This window comes from Thamnophis elegans, chromosome 1, assembly GCF_009769535.1.
Source record: "Thamnophis elegans isolate rThaEle1 chromosome 1, rThaEle1.pri, whole genome shotgun sequence".
NCBI lineage: Eukaryota > Metazoa > Chordata > Lepidosauria > Squamata > Colubridae > Thamnophis > Thamnophis elegans.
Genome location: NC_045541.1, coordinates 116,106,166 through 116,122,537, shown reverse-complemented (window position 1 = coordinate 116,122,537; position 16,372 = coordinate 116,106,166). Strand labels below are relative to the sequence as shown.

The following is a 16,372-nucleotide window of genomic DNA, read 5'->3' as shown; positions in this document are numbered from 1 at the left end:
GAAGAAATAATTTCTTATTAAAGTAACATGAATACAACAATTGAATGATACTAAGTAAAGCAGTACATTAAGAAAACCCAGACTATTATTTATCCCATAGGTGAGTCTAAACATTTTTTAAAGAAAATCTCTCTTGAAAAATTGTACTGTATCACAAGAAGCAATTCTAAGCAAATTGTACCCTGTTACAGTGAGCAAGTACTTTCCCTTTAAAAAAAGATAAGGCAGCAGAGACTTCAGTTGACTAGTATAATATGATATAAATCACAAAATCCGAAGTCATAGAGGGAAGAGCAGCAGCCCAGCAAACACAATCTGTAGAGTATCTTCATAAGAAAAAAGTTCCTGGCTAAAGACTCTTCGGGAATGTACTTTAGGATTCTGGGAATTATAGCTAAGAATGCCAGTTTGGGAAACATCACTGTGGCACAAACAACGAAGTAAGACATCCAGAACATCCTAGCGACATAACAGCAAAGAAAAGCAATAGAGCCAAGGTGGCGCAGTGGTTAAATGCAGCACTGCAGGCTACTTCAACTGACTGCAGTTCTGCAGTTCGGCTGTTCAAATCTCACCGGCTCAGGGTTGACTCAGCCTTCCATCCTTCCGAGGTGGGTAAAATGAGGACCCAGATTGTTATTGGGGGCAATATGCTGACTCTGTAAACCACTTAGAGAGGGCTGAAAGCCCTATGAAGCAGTATATAAGTCTAACTCCTATTGCTATTGCTATTGCTAAACATATTTGTGCACCCAGATCTAGAAGCCCTAAGTAAAGAAGATCAGTTTAAGTTTTGTAGGTTTGCTTTCCATTGGTTATGGGGCCTGAAGCAACAACACAGCTTAATAGTTGACTTTCTACAGATAAAACTCTCTGCAATAATTCCAGTGCAATATCACTGTATCTGTACCATATACCAGCCTTCAGCGATTACAATGTGTGAAAAATGTGATTAATTGTGATTGATATGATTGATTGATTGATCAATCATTAATATGATTGATTAACCATATTTATTTCAATTATATTATTGCTTGGTTTATAAGTCAGGGAAACTTGTCATTGCCTTCTTTCCAAGAACTGTGGTTGCAAAAGACTTACCCCTTATTATCCATGGAGCCATCTTACTTTTATTGATAGTTCCTTTAATACACAGACAAGGTTGTGCCTACATAAAAAAACAAAAAGTAAAAATCCAATTGGGAAGAAATGACTGCAAATGTATTAATTATTCTTTTTTGTTTAGGATTATAAAATAGGATTATGATTTATATAAACAAATCATTTATCTATTAAGAGTTTCCATAACCATTGTTATTCCCTTTACTCACCACAAGAACTCTATTAGTAATGACCCTACAGGGAGGATGCTTGCTGTGGAAATTAAAAAAGATGGCTTAATTTTCTTTGATTATATAAATCAAAATAACAGTACAATGAAAATAATAACATTCACTAGAAACATAAACTCTAAAAATGGCAGTTCTAGTAGAAAATTAGTCAAAAAATATAGAAATGTCCAGAATAAATGGAATTCCTCACCTGACACCAAAGACACAAGTGTATCAGGCATGTTGCCCTCAGAAGGGCATTACATTGGAAAGGTTTTGGAATCTTGATTTTTCAAGATTCTGTTAATAAACCTTATAAAAATATAAGATCATTCATGGAATTACTGTAATGTCTATTTCTCGATTTGACCTACTCTGAACAGCTGACAAATAATTGCAATACTCCATTAATAGCTTAAGTTTAAACGAAACATGGATTAAAGAATATGCCTGCATGTTATTACATCATGATGGAGGAAAGGAAACACCTCACCATTTTTCCAATGAAAATTCAACATCCAGTTCTGCTCTTTTCTCCTTGAACGGTGAGACAAAAGATAAGTTAAAAGTGTCAAGTCAGTCCCAAGATATTCACAGCTACACAAATACTTATGCATATCTCTGCTTCCTTAACTAATTTTTACTATAGTTCTGTCTATATCAGTGTTAACTAAAGTACATAAATATGTATTTATTCTACCAATGTAGCTGTTTACAACTTAATTTCTTGTGTTGCCATATACTACACTACTTAATTAGCATCTTGTGATTGATTCATATCATTCAGCTTATTTTAAAACAAAAACAAAAAAATCAAATCATCTTCTGTTGAAAATATCCAGCATTTTTCCAGATATTGCCGTGAGTGAGTAATATGATCAACACTTCTGGAGAACACCAGGTTGAAGCTGATTATATTACACATTAAATTTGTTTGGTTCACAAATAAGGGTTCAACTATTTAGAATGATGTGTAATTATAGTAATCTAGGTATAAAATGGATTATCATGTGGTAATCTATAAAAGCATAAATCCTGGGAGTCTGAAAAATGTAGCATTACTACATTCCTTTATTTAACCTATCATCCAGAAGGAGGTTCTAACCTCAAACTAACATGTTAAGGATGTCAATGGACAGATAATAACTGATTCCAAGAAGATCAAAAAATATGGAAGGAGTATATGGAAAGTTTGTATGATAGAAATATCAATATTTGAGATATTTTAGAACAGGGGTGTCAAACTCAAGGGCCGCAGGTTTTGAAGACTGAAAGGAGGGACGCGACCACAGGGTGAACGACAACTACTTCTTTATTAACAGGTAGAGTATGACAGCGATTCCGAAGGACGCGGTGCGCGCCAAACTATTTATACTAACAAGGCAACCAATAGGAGCCCGGGACTTGGGCAGCAACTGCTGTCAAGTCCCTGGTCCAATCCGAACTATCTTTCGGCCGGCAACAGCCTCCTGCCGCGTCCTGGCCAATCAGGACGCAGGAGGCTGTTGCTGACCTCCAAAAGGTGCTGAAGCAATTGTTAACCAACTGAGCCTATTTACATGGCTCATGAATATTTAACACCCCTTCCCCCCAGTTCCGCGCATGCTCCCCGGGTGGAGCATGCGTAGTCCTGTAAATAGGCGGGGCGGCGCCGGACCCGCCCCGACCTTCGCAGTTCCACAGGAGTCGTCGGCGGAGGTGGACCTCCTTGTCGTAGCTCCTCCCGGAAGGGGGTGTAGCTCCAAGGCACGCCTTCTCGAGAAGGCCCAGAAGGCGGGCTCAACGGCAATGGTAAGCTGGGACGTGGTGGCGTGTCCAGAATAATAGTGTTAGGTCTGGGAGGAGTGTCACTGGGAAAGGATGTAGCTAAAGGTGGGGCCTGTTCTGCGGCGGCTTGAGCTTTCTGTTGGAACTCCCTGCAGGGGGCGCTCGGGTAGGCCGGGCCTGGTGTGGTGAAGGCCCGAGGATGCGACCCTCCGGATTAAGCTTCTGGTAGCTGATAGGAGAGGCCTGGTGTGGCAAAGGCCTCAAACTGCAACCCCGGAAGGGCGGTGTTGACTTCAACAGGGTCCGGGCTGCCGGCCGGTGGCGGGAGGCGCCTCCTTAGTTGATCCAGGTGGCGCCTCCATTGGGATCCATCAGCCAGTCCGACCCTAAAAGAACAGGGGCCTGTCAGGGCGGTTACGGTGGCCGGAACCCATTGCGTAGGCCCGGAAAATGCACGGGCCCAGACTGCGTCCCCCAGTTCAAACGAACGGGGAGGGAGAACCCCCAGGTTGCTCGGCTGATCCCCTGAATACAGCGGGTGGAGCCGGTCCAGGGGAGTCCGCAGACGCCGGCCCATCAAGAGCTCCGAGGGGCTTCGGTTGGTTGTAGGGCAGGGAGTGGAATGTTGGCTTAGCAGGTAAGCCGCCACTCTCTCCTGCCAGTCGCCCCGGTCCATGCGGCCCAGGGCCTCCTTCGCTGAGCGGACCGACCGCTCCGCCCGGCCATTGCTGGCCGGGTGGTACGGGGCTATGGGCGCATGCCGGATCCCTTGCTCGGCCAGAAATTCTTGAAACGTGGTGGACATGAATTGGGGCCCGTTGTCCGAAACTACTAGGTCCGGCAACCCATGTGTTGCGAATAGCCTTCTCAAGGCCCGGACCGTACTCTCGGCCGTGGTGGAGCCCATCAGGACCAGCTCCACCCAGCGGGAGTAGGCGTCTACCACAATCAAGAAATTCTGGCCGTGGAAGGGACCAGCGAAATCCATGTGGAGGCGTGACCATGGGCCTCTCGGAGCCTCCCACTCGCGAGCAGGCCCGGCGGGGGGATTTGGCCTTGACTGTTGACACGGGGTGCAGCGGCCTACATAGGCCGCTATCTCTGAATCCAGCAAGGGCCACCAGACATAGCTACGGGCTAATGCCTTCATCCGCGCTATGCCTGGGTGATCCTTATGGAGCAGGGATAGAACTTGTGGCCGAAGTGCAGCAGGGATCACTACTCGATCCCCCCAAACGAGGCACCCCCCGTGGAGGGAGAGCTCCGCTTGTCGAGATTTAAAGGGCCGGAAGCCCTCTGCCACCTTATCTGTGGGCCATCCCCTCAAAACCCAGGAAGCGACCTGGGAGAGGATTGGATCGGCCTTAGTGCAGGCCGCGACATCCGCGGCAGAGATGGGGAGGCCGGAAGACGCGATGGTGAGGATGGAGAGACTGGGCACATGGGCGGTGTCGGTCTCCGGCAAGGGGCAGCGGCTCAGGGCATCAGCGTGCCCTAGCTGCTTGCCCGGACGGTACTGCAGCGTGTACGAGTACGCTGCAAGGAACTCCGTCCATCTTGTCATGCGGGGGGAGAGGATGGGGGGGGTCGGCTTGTCGCCTGCCAGAAGCCCAAGGAGTGGCTTGTGGTCGGTGACAAGAGTGAAAGGCCGACCATAGAGGTAGTCATGGAACCTCTTAATCCCGGACACTGCAGCCAGAGCCTCCTTGTCGATCTGGCTGTAATTTCGCTCCGCCGAGGAGAGTGTCTGGGAATAAAAGGCCACAGGGGCCTCCGAGCCATTCGGGAGGACATGGCTCAGGACCGCCCCGACTCCGTAGGGGGAGGCGTCACACGCTAACGTCAGTGGCATCCTGTCATTGTACTGAATCAGGACTGCCGCTGACGTCAGAGTCTCTTTGACAGCCGTGAACGCATGCGCTTCGCGGCTCCCCCAGCGCCAGGCCGCGGATCGGTCGAGCAACCGATGCAGCGGCTCGGCTAGTGACGCCTTGTGAGGTATGAAGGGGGCGTAGAAATTCAGGAGCCCTAGGAACGCCTGCAGCTCCGCCTTGGAGGTGGGTGCTGGGGCGTTCCTAATGGCGGCAACCTTTGAAGGTGTGGGGTGGATGCCTTGGGCGTCAATCATGAAGCCCAAGAATTCCACCTTAGGGACAGCAAACGAGCATTTGCTGCGTTTAAGTTTTAGGCCCGCGCCCCTGAAACGACTGAGGAACCTTCCTGAGTACTTCGATGAGTTCTGAGCAGCTGGAAGCAGCGATCAGAACATCATCGAAATACGGTACAACGCCCGGTAGCCCATGGAGCAGCCGCTCCATGAGGCTCTGGAAGATCCCCGGGGCCACGGAAACGCCGAATTGAAGGCGGCGACAACGGAAAGCCCCACGATGGGTGATGATGGTTTGGGCAGCCGCCGCATCGTCATCCACCGGGAGCTGTTGATAGGCCTGCGCCATATCCAGTTTGGCGAATGTGCAACCCTGCCCCAGGGAGTGGAGCAGGTGTTGCACTACAGGGACTGGATAGGGGTTTGCCTGAAGGGCCAAGTTGATCGTCGACTTGTAGTCGGCGCAGATCCTCACCGACCCGTCTGGCTTGATTGGGAGGACAATGGGTGTCTCCCAACGAGAATGGTCAACGGGCTCGATGACTCCCTGCGCCAACAGTTTATCCAGTTCGGCGTCAACCTTGGCCCTCAAGGCAAAAGGCACCCTACGGGCTTTCAGCCTAATGGGAGCAACCTGGGGATCTAGACTTAAAGAGATGGGGGTGCCCTTATAACAACCCAGCTGGCCATCGAAGACGTCGGCAAATTCCTTTAATATGTCTTCGATGGAAGAGGGGACAACCCGGTGTACCCCCCCTATTGACAATCCCAGGGCTGGGAACCAATCCAGGCCCAAGAGGGCCGGTAGGTCGTCTCTAACGATTAGAATGGGCAGTTTCCCTTGGAACAGCCCGTAGCGAACCGAGATAGGGAAGGAGCCCATAGTGGGAATCAACCTCCCTTGATAATCCCTCAGGGAAACCTCAGACGGTAATAAGTGGCTCTGGGGAACTTTAGGACAGAGTCGAGAGAAAAGGGACCAGGGCAAGAGGGACCGGGAAGAGCCGGAGTCCACCTCCATCTGGCAAGGCTGACCTTCCAGCTGGACGGAGGCTGAGACCTTCCGGGCTCCCGCAGCGGCTTGGTTCGCTGCACTGTCAGAATTAACAGGTTGACAGGTGGAATAACAATCTTCAGCCCGCCGCGCGGGCCGCGGCTGCTGGCGGCGCGGCTGCGCCTGGGATCGGCTTGAAGGTTGCAGGAACGACGGTGCCGGCAGTAGGGCCCTGCAGACCTTTGCCAGGTGGCCTTCCCCTTTGCATCTGAGGCAGATGGCATTGAGGAAGGGGCAGGCCGGGCGTTTGTGACGGCCTCCGCACCCCCGGCAGGGCACCGTTGAAGCAGGTTGCGCCGCTGGCTGCGATTTGGGCTTTCGTTTAGGCTGAGTCCTCATTTGTGCCACAACATCTTCCTCTAGGTCTTCAAAAGGCATCTCGTCCTCAACCATATGAGTTTGCGTTGAAGATTCTGGAGGTGGCCGTTCAGGCGCAGATAGCTGTAGCTGCTCAATATTGGCCGTGGACTGCTCCGATAGTTCGGCTGCTCTGGCAGTCTCCACGGCCTGAATTAGGGTGATGCGGTGGTTCCGGAACATGCGGCTCCGCTGGTTGACATCGCGGACCCCGCACACAAACTGTTCCACCAAGTTCTCTTCTAAATTCGAAAACTCACACTGAGCGGCCACAATGCGCAAAGCCTCCAAAAATTGACTTATTGACTCGTTCTTTTTCTGGACCCGGCGGCGAAAGGCAAAGCGGCGTGCGATGACAGATGGGGTGGGAGCGTAATGATTTTTCAGTCTTGCCATTAGTTCGTCCCACCCCAGCTTGTACGCTGGCCTTGGGGCGGCCAGGGCTCTAGCAGACGCGAACATTGAAGGTTCGCAGCAGGAGAGGAAGAAACTGCACTTTTCTTCCTCGGTCTGGGCTTGATTTTTCGAAGCTATTAAATAGCACTCAAACCTCTCCATAAAACCCTCCCAAGATTCTCCGGCAGAACCAAAGGGGGCAAATGGAGGCAGCGCAGACGTCATGTTGACAGTGATGAAGGGAGAGAAGATGAGGAAAAAAAAATTTTTTTTTTCTTCCAGCAGTGTTCGTTGCCGGTCTACACGGCGGCAGCTAACTGCTTCTCTCTCTCTTTTCACCCTAGCGTCGCGGAATCGCCAATCCCATCCTCGTCGCCAGTTTTGAAGACTGAAAGGAGGGACGCGACCACAGGGTGAACGACAACTACTTCTTTATTAACAGGTAGAGTATGACAGCGATTCCGAAGGACGCGATGCGCGCCAAATTATTTATACTAACAAGGCAACCAATAGGAGCCCGGGACTTGGGCAGCAACTGCTGTCAAGTCCCTGGTCCAATCCGAACTATCTTTCGGCCGGCAACAGCCTCCTGCCGCGTCCTGGCCAATCAGGACGCAAGAGGCTGTTGCTGACCTCCAAAAGGTGCTGAAGCAATTGTTAACCAACTGAGCCTATTTACATGGCTCATGAATATTTAACAGCAGGGTGTTTAGATCTGGCCTGTGGGGTCACCATGGAAACAGTGAAGGACTGGCTCACAGTGCCTCTGCCAATGAAAATGGAGGTTGGGAGGGATCCTCACAGACATCTGTCTACAGAGAAAATATTTAACATCTCAAACATTTCCCATAGATGAGTGAAACATTCAGAATCTCTGACCTCCCCACATAAAGATTTCTACCTGATAGAAAACCCAGATACCATTCTAATGGCATTGAACTGATCATATACTCACTATTAGATACTAATTTATCTTAGATCAATAATTGTGATATACTTGAATTATGTAGAGCTATTCAATATTGAATCATTCTTGCACAGTTTGATTTCCAACATATGCCCTTCCCCATGTTACAAAGAGAGTCTCACCTCAGAATTTAACACAAATGTATGTGTCAGATTCTGTCCTGGAGCAATATTACCTACATCAAAAGCAACGGAAGTATCATAACTGTTCAGACTGCTCAGCAAAATGCCTCTGTTGTAGAATGATAACTCCAGAATATTCTGCAAAGTGCAAATGAGAGCCTATTTTAACAAACACATGTTTTCTCATTTAGTCATGTTTAATGAGCCGTGATGGTGCAGTGGTTAGAATGCAATATTGCAGGCTATTTTTGCCAACTGCCAGCAGTTCAATTCTCACCAAATCAGGACTGATTCAGCCTTCCATTCTTCCGAGGTTAGAAAAATGAGGACCCAGATTGTTGGAAGCAATATGCTGACTCTGTAAACCACCTAGAGATGGCTGTAAAGCATGATGATGTATCTAAGTCTAAGTACTATTGCTATTGCTAATTAACATTGTTAGAAAAGGGGAAGGGAGCTCATTCCAGAGTTTACAGCTCAATTTCTTAACAAGGGATAGGCTAATTGAAAATGTAGTTCATTCTATTTACAGATCAGCTATTTGTATAAATAATATCAGCATATAAATCATATGCTGTAAGCCAGCTGCTAACGTTTATACATAGCTGTTTCATTTACTTTCAATTCAGCAGTCAGTCACTTTTGACACTGATAGACAAAGCTGGTGGTTCATCAATTCATTTGTCTTACTTTTTACCCACACATGGACCTAAATACACCAATATTCTCCCCCAACTAAAGAAACAAGGATCTTAAGAACACCTTGGATTAATTTACCCAAACTTTCACTCTTGTTAGAGCATGATTATCATATAGTGACCAACTACAGAATGTTATGTAGAAGTAAAAATCTCAACTGGTTACTTTGTTCATCATAGTTTTGTAGCATAGTTTGAAAAAAAAATGAGTCCTATCCCATTTTGTCATATGATATTTAGTATTTTAGTATTTTATTGGAATTTATAGGCCGCCCTTTTCCCTGAGGGGACTCAGGGCGGCTTACAATCAAAAAGGGGGGGGGGTGCAAATACAAAAACAAAAACAGTAGGTGAGTAAAATAAGACAATAAAAACACAACTTGCATTCAACATTCAACACTCGGGTGGGGCGAATTAGGAACTTATCCCCAGGCCTGACGGGATAGCCAGTTCTTGAGGGCTGTGCGGAAGGTCTGTACGGTGGTGAGGGTGCGAATCTCGACGGGGAGGTCGTTCCACAGGGTCGGAGCTGCTACAGAAAAGGCTCTCCTCCGCGTAGTCGCCAGTCGACATTGACTGGCGGATGGAATTCGGAGGAGGCCCAATCTGTGCGATCTAATTGGTCTGAGGGAGGTAATCGGCAGGAGGAGGTCTCTCAAGTACTCAGATCCACTACCATGGAGAGCTTTATAGGTGGTCATTAGTACCCTGAAGCGCACCCGGAGATCAACAGGAAGCCAGTGCAGCTCGCGGAGGATGGGTGTTATGTGGGCGAACCGCAGTGCGCCCACTATCACTCGCGCAGCTGCATTCTGAACTAACTGCAGTCGCCGGATGCACTTCAAGGGCAGCCCCATGTAGAGCACTTTGCAGTATTCCAGCCTAGAGATCACAAGTGCTCGAGTGACTGTTGCGAGGGCCTCCCGGTTCAGGTAGGGTCGTAACTGGCGGACCAGGCGAACCTGGGCAAATGCCCCCCTGGTCACAGCTGACAAATGATGGTCGAAAGTCAGCTGTGGGTCCAGAAGGACTCCTAAGTTACGAACCCTAACTGAGTATACCTTGTTTGACAAAGCTTTGCTTCTCTGGGCTGATATCAATAATAAGAATGATAACAAACAAACTCACCTTTACAGCACTATGGATTCGGTATTGGAAAGTTTCGTTCCATTCAGGATCGCTGCTGTTATAGACAACTGGAGTTCTTTTTATCAATGGCGATGCCGTAGGAAGTTTTAAGGCCACATAACAATCTGATTTAGACACTATAATCATAAAAAAATGCTAGGATAGGGAAAGCCTAGAAAAATTATTTTTCTTCATATAGCAATAGTATTTTGTAACCTCTTTCAGCTAAGCAGGTATAAAGAGAGATCAAGGCTAAAATCCTAAACCTGAACAGACCAATACTGCAGTATTTATTTCTGAGCAAGTACTGTTAATGTTATACATAACATTACAGTATATAGTTGTGTTAACTGTGCTAAAGTGAAACTAACCTTTAGATGATCCTAACTGCTAACTGTGCTAAAGTGAAGCTAACCTTAGATGACCCCAACAGCTTTGGAGGGAAAATTAAAACATTTATATTTGGGCAGGCTTTTTCTAGTTCTATGATTGGCTGAGGCCCTGTGGGCCTAGAGTATAAATGACAGGCATTTACCTACAGTTCCTTAGTTCCAATTTTGAGTCAATAAATACTGTTGTAACTATGCTGGTCTGATTCTTGCCTACTGAAGCTTCCTACCACCTTTTGAATATAAGTGATTCTGCTATTAAAATAAGCATTTAAATTTTCATGCCAGTGCCAAATTTTCATGCCAATTAGTTTGTGTAATAATTTCTAGGCAGGGGAGATATTAAACAATTAAATAGGAATTTCCACATGTATATATTCTGCTTCTTCTCATCACTTCCCTTCAGCCTTTCTTCTTTCCATATAATTGATTAAGTGCCTGTTTTAATATCTAGAGAATTTTGTTTAGAAGCATACCGTGTGCTTGTACATATGCCTAATGGGCCATTATTTTCTCCAAGAACACAGCAACTTTATCCAACTGTGTCCAACTGCAACAATGCATTTCCTAAAAATTGCACATCCGTGTTTTCCAAAACTAACTGGGTTTGCTATTTTGAGACCCTTCTCATCAGAGGTCATGGGAAAAATAAATTATTAAAGGCCATGGTGTCTGAAAAAATAGAACCAGTATGTTGATGAGATGCTAAAGTAAACAAATGGATCATCGCACAAATGAATTCTGAATTCCCACTTGAGTTACAAATTACCAATCTCAAGTATCGTACTTTAGATTATGACAGAGTTGATACCAACTTGATGATAGATAGTGAATTGGTGTGCTGTGGACAATAATTAACATTTATATCTTGAACACTGAGTCCACTGAGTCAATTTAAATAAATAAATTACTTACATAAATCTAGGCCATGGATGTTTCTGGCTCTCAGGATTTTTACTGTGAGATTATAGTAAGGATGCACCTCAAACTGAAACAATGAGAAAGATAATTTATTTTAATTTAAGAAAACAAGAAATATATTTGGAAAGCCTTCTGGGCTCCTGGAATTCTTAGCCCCTTAGTCAACCTCTACTGTGTTAACTGTATAACCTCTAGAAGGCTCCAGATTGCAGAAGGATGTAAGAGACAACATGTAAATGTAAAAAATATAAGCATAAGAGACAAATTGATATTTTAACCAAATGGCTAATTAAAATAATTATTGGTTACATATTATATAAAGAAGGTATACCCAACCTGATATCCTCTAGATAACTCTGACCTGTTCCCCATGATCATGACCAATAGCAAAGAACTGTGGGAATGCTATTCCAAAATATCTGGAACACATCTGGATCTATCCCTGGGCACTTTAAACTAATTAAATTCTTTATTTTACTACGTTAAAAATACTGGAACAGAGCTATGATGAGCATCAGTTTAATTAGGTATGAATAACACAGCAGTACTATAATATACTAAAGTACATAAATGGTTTGTCATTGCTTTTATTCACAGCAACATTGTGATCTTCTATCTAGGCACTAACCAGACCCAACCATTCTAAGTTTCTTAGATCAATCAAGGTCAGCTAAGAGCTAGCTCCTTTTGTAGATGCTACAATAAGAAGGTAAACAAAAGCAGTTAAGGGTAACCTGGCCATGGAATCAGGGAGATGGTAAGCTCCACTTCAATGGTTGTTTTCAGGAAAAGGCAAAGACCTAGGCAAGGAATATTGCGGGTTCCATCCCCTAGGGATGGATCTGTTCCATCTCATTTCTCATTTATTTCTCATTTATTAAGATTTATAGGCCATCTGACACAGAGGTGGTATTCAGCAGGTTCTGACCAGTTCTGGAGAACCGGTAGCAGAATTTTTGAGTAGTCTGGAGAACTGGTAAATACTACCTGTGACTGGTCCTGCCCTCATCTATTCTCTGCCTCCCAAGTCCCAGCTGATCAGGAGGAAATGGGGATTTTGCAGTAACCTTCCCCTTGAGTGGGGAGGAGATGGAGATTTTACAGTATCCTTCCCCTGCCACACCCACCAAGTGTTGCCCACCAAACCATGCCATGCCCACCAAACCATGCCCACAGAACCGGTAGTAAAAAAAAAAATTGAATCCCACCACTGTTCTGGTAGGCCTAGAAGAACGGCCTTCTCTGTGGTGGCTCTCTCTCTCTGGAACATCATTATCCCAGAAATTAGACAGACCCCCATTCTAATCCTCATTTGGAAGGTGTTGAAGACATAGTTCTGCCAACGGGCCTGGGGAACCCATACTGGGATGGAGCCCATTAAATGATTTGTATGAAGCTTTCGTGGATGACTTCGCTTTTATTATAGAAGACCCCTGGAGGCAGGAACCATACTGGTGCATGAAATTGAAGAATTTGGTAAAATGGCCGGGCTCAAAATAAACAAAGAAAAAACTAAAAATTTGACTAAGAACCTTACAAAAAGGCAACATGAGGAATTGGAAGAGAAATTGGGGGTTCAAATTGCTAAAAAAAGTGAAGTATTTGGGAATTTGGATAATGGCCAAATGTTCAACAATAAAAGAAGGTATTAACACTAGAGGGTCACTATCTTCAATTGGGATGGCAGCGCTCCTGTGGGAAGGGAAAAATAAAGTTTACCTTCAGAGGCATCTAGTGCGAAATGCTTTGATAAACATTTGGGATACAATTAAGAAAAATCATTATATGAAAGTTCCAATTTGGATATCAACAATGGAGGAAATAATTTATCCAAATGTATTAGACATAAACAAAATGGTAAGGTATCCAGAACTACTAGATGAACAAGGAAACTTAAAATCGGAGCAAGATCTAAAAAAATCAAGGTATAAAAATTGACTGGTGGCCATACCTGAAAATTAAACAAAACACAAAAAAGGATCGGGAACAATATAGCATTTTTGGAGAACAATTGGAACTTGACAAAATACTATTAGGAACAGGGGAGAAAATGATTACCAAAGTATATAATTTTTTATTATGGTTTAAAATGGAAGAAGAAAATGTGAAAGAGACAATGATCAGTTGGGCGAAAAATTTTGGACATAGTATTCAATTAGACCAATGGGATAAATTATGAGGGAGAAACTACAAATTAATGGTGTCAGCTGCTTATAAGGAGAACCTCTATAAAATGTTTTATCGGTGGTATCTACCACCAGCCAGATGGGCTAAGATGTTCCCAAACCAAGTGCTGGAAATGTGGGTACAAGCAGGGAATGTTCTACCACATGTGGTGAACCTACCCTAAGGTCAGAAAATATTGGCGAAGATATAAATGGCTGGAAGAGATAACTGAACAGAGGATAGAGTTGAAATCAGAACTGGGCTTCTCCTGGGTATTTCTGATGGGAAAATGGGGAGAAAACTACAATACATAACATTACATATACTGACTGCAAGTAGAATCATTTTAACACAGAATTGGAAACAAACAGATAGTCCTCCAGACCCAGTTATAAGAAGGAAAATCTATGAATGTGCAGAAATGGATAGACTGTCTATGGAAATGAAGGAGAGGGAAGAAACTGAGTACTATCAAATTTGGAATAGATGGTATTCCTGGCTTGAGAGTAAACGTGAAACTTAAGGTATAAAATGTTAAAGTATAATATATAGAATGTAAAATGTATAAGAAATATATGATATTGATCTGCGAGTAATGTTATTATAATTTAAATATGGATATAACTCAGGATAGTGATATAGAGATAGAATTTTTGTAAATAGGATTGTTACAAATGATATTGATATCAATATGGAAAAGCTGTTATAAATATAAATTTGTGTTTTGTGTTTGTCTTTTAAATGTTGGAAAATTTAATAAATACTATTTAAAAAAATAAAAATAAATAGCTTGTATTAATGTCTGTCATTGCCATGATGGATTATTATTTTATAAATGCATTTGACTGTTTTTCTTTTTATTATTTTTATTTTTATTATTTTTATTTTTATTATATGGTGTTTTTATATTCGTGTAAGCTGCCTTGAGTCACTAGGTGCAAGTAGGGTTAAATTTTCTAAAATGAAATAAAAAATAATTAAAGAATTAAATAAATGAATAAATATCTGTCACGAATGACTAAATTTGGATTCTTGCATAGAACAAGAAGTTGAATGAGATGAGCCACATAACCCCCTCCAAGTCTGGACTCTATAGTTGTATTTAGTTATCTGCTTTTTATCATAGGAAGCAGATACTAATCTAATTTTCTCTAATTCAATACTTGCTTAAAATTTTATTAAGAATATAAATGCATTTATATTCACATACTTCCATGTCTTTTTTCTTGATAATATTAACAGCCAGAAGTGGCAGCATTCGAGTTGATAATCGGCCAAGCATTGCTGAAGATAACATCAGCAACGGAGAGGAGGCTGAGGAACATGCAGACCCTATAGTAAACACAATGAAAATGGAAAAGCTTTTGAGGTCACCAAACCGTTAAGTATGTAATTATGTCCTAGCCCATCATTTAAGTTACCTTCTGCAGCTTGCTCTGACTCCTGACTCTCTAAAAATAACAACAGAGTAATTGGAAAAATAGCCTCTAGAGATTTGTAGCATTTGCTTTAAGGACTTGAGTGAAATATTTGTGTTCAGAACCAGGAAATGCCAATTTTATCCCTCATTCTTAATCAGAGAATGACTGTCCTTTTAAATTAGGACCCAATTTATTCCACAGAAGTTATTTCCTATACTGACAGGAAATACTTGCTGCAATTCCTACGGAAGAAAATAAATCAGTTTTGATTTCCAAACGGACACAGTAAAAGCTGACTTAAACTACAGACTTAAACTACCAAGTACAGTGTAAAATAATGTCACAGTCCAAACATATTATTTCTGGTAAATTCTTCTCCATTCTAAATGTACTGGTACAGAGAAATCCCTGAGTTACTTATATTTCTGTTACAGATTTTGAGCATCACCTGTCTCAAAACATTCCACTCATCATTTCGTGCTACAATTAATAACTATTGGTGTCAAGGACTGAAGGAAAACCTATGAATTTCAGGCATGGTATGAGTTATGATATTTACACTATGTGTGCATGGCATGTTGCTATTCATCCTTCAAGAATTAAAAATAGAACCGATTCAGATACTAGAAAAGTACATTTATTTTCAAGAGTGCCTTGGGGAGCGGATCTGTTTGTCATGTGTAAATAAACCACAATCAGACTTAATCCACCACTGTATTCCTATTTAAGAGGAATAGAAGAAAATCAGAAAGTAAGGCACAATAGCCATGTTCATATGACATTGCTGTCTGGGTCATGCCTTCCCTTAGCCAGATGTACAACCTCCATGTGTTGGTATCCTGTGAACTAAGATGACTTGATCAGTAATTCAACACACACCCCCTTTTATAATCAATATCATAATTTAGGGGGAGGAGGAGCCTATGTCACTACGAACTGGTCACCCGATCTCAATGCTCTGAGATTGCCGCCAATACTTTTTTCGCTGGGTGGTCCAATCGGACCTAAACCATCCCGTAGAGATGATGAACAGGAAGACTACTTTCTGCTGATCACAGGGACATCGCAAAGTCCCTGATTGATGCAGGAGAAGGTCTCTCAGCTGGCGTTAAAAGCTCAGCCCTTAGGCTGATGAAGTAGGGACGGCTCCAGAATTCTATAGTTGGAAACAATGGCTTATTTCCAACAACAGAGAGAATCTGTCAGCTTGCAAGAGATAATATTTGCAATACAGAAATTATCAAATACATTTGAGAAAACGTTTGAAAAATTAGAGCACCTAACATAAAAATATGATGAAAAGGATGGAAATGCTTATCAAATGGGAAAAATAGAGGGTAGAGTCCCAAGCAATAAAGAGAAAAATGACTACAAAGAAATCAAATCTGCTGACATCTATGGTGAATGGTTTCTGTCTGGAAATGGGAAAAGTGGAATATGGAAAGGGGAACCAGATGGATGGGAATCCTACCCTAGATGGCTAGATACAGAAGAAGAAAAAATAAAAGAACTTATGGATTTAAAGGGAGAAATTTTATTACTAACACC

At 43.5% G+C, this 16,372-nt stretch overlaps 1 protein-coding gene across 1 annotated transcript in view; it reads right to left on the bottom strand.

The window, feature by feature from the left end:
- Window positions 1–14,685, bottom strand: part of LOC116505914 (cytosolic phospholipase A2 zeta-like) — a 34,608-nt gene extending 19,923 nt beyond the window's left edge. Inside the window, exons 1-5 of the mRNA XM_032213412.1 lie at window positions 14,614–14,685; window positions 11,232–11,304; window positions 9,928–10,064; window positions 8,102–8,239; window positions 1,102–1,168 (exon numbers count right to left, since the gene is read on the bottom strand). Coding sequence (XP_032069303.1) covers window positions 1,102–1,168; window positions 8,102–8,239; window positions 9,928–10,064; window positions 11,232–11,304; window positions 14,614–14,685 — 487 coding nt within the window. The remainder of the gene's footprint in view (window positions 1–1,101; window positions 1,169–8,101; window positions 8,240–9,927; window positions 10,065–11,231; window positions 11,305–14,613) is intronic.
- Window positions 14,686–16,372: the final 1,687 nt, after the last annotated feature.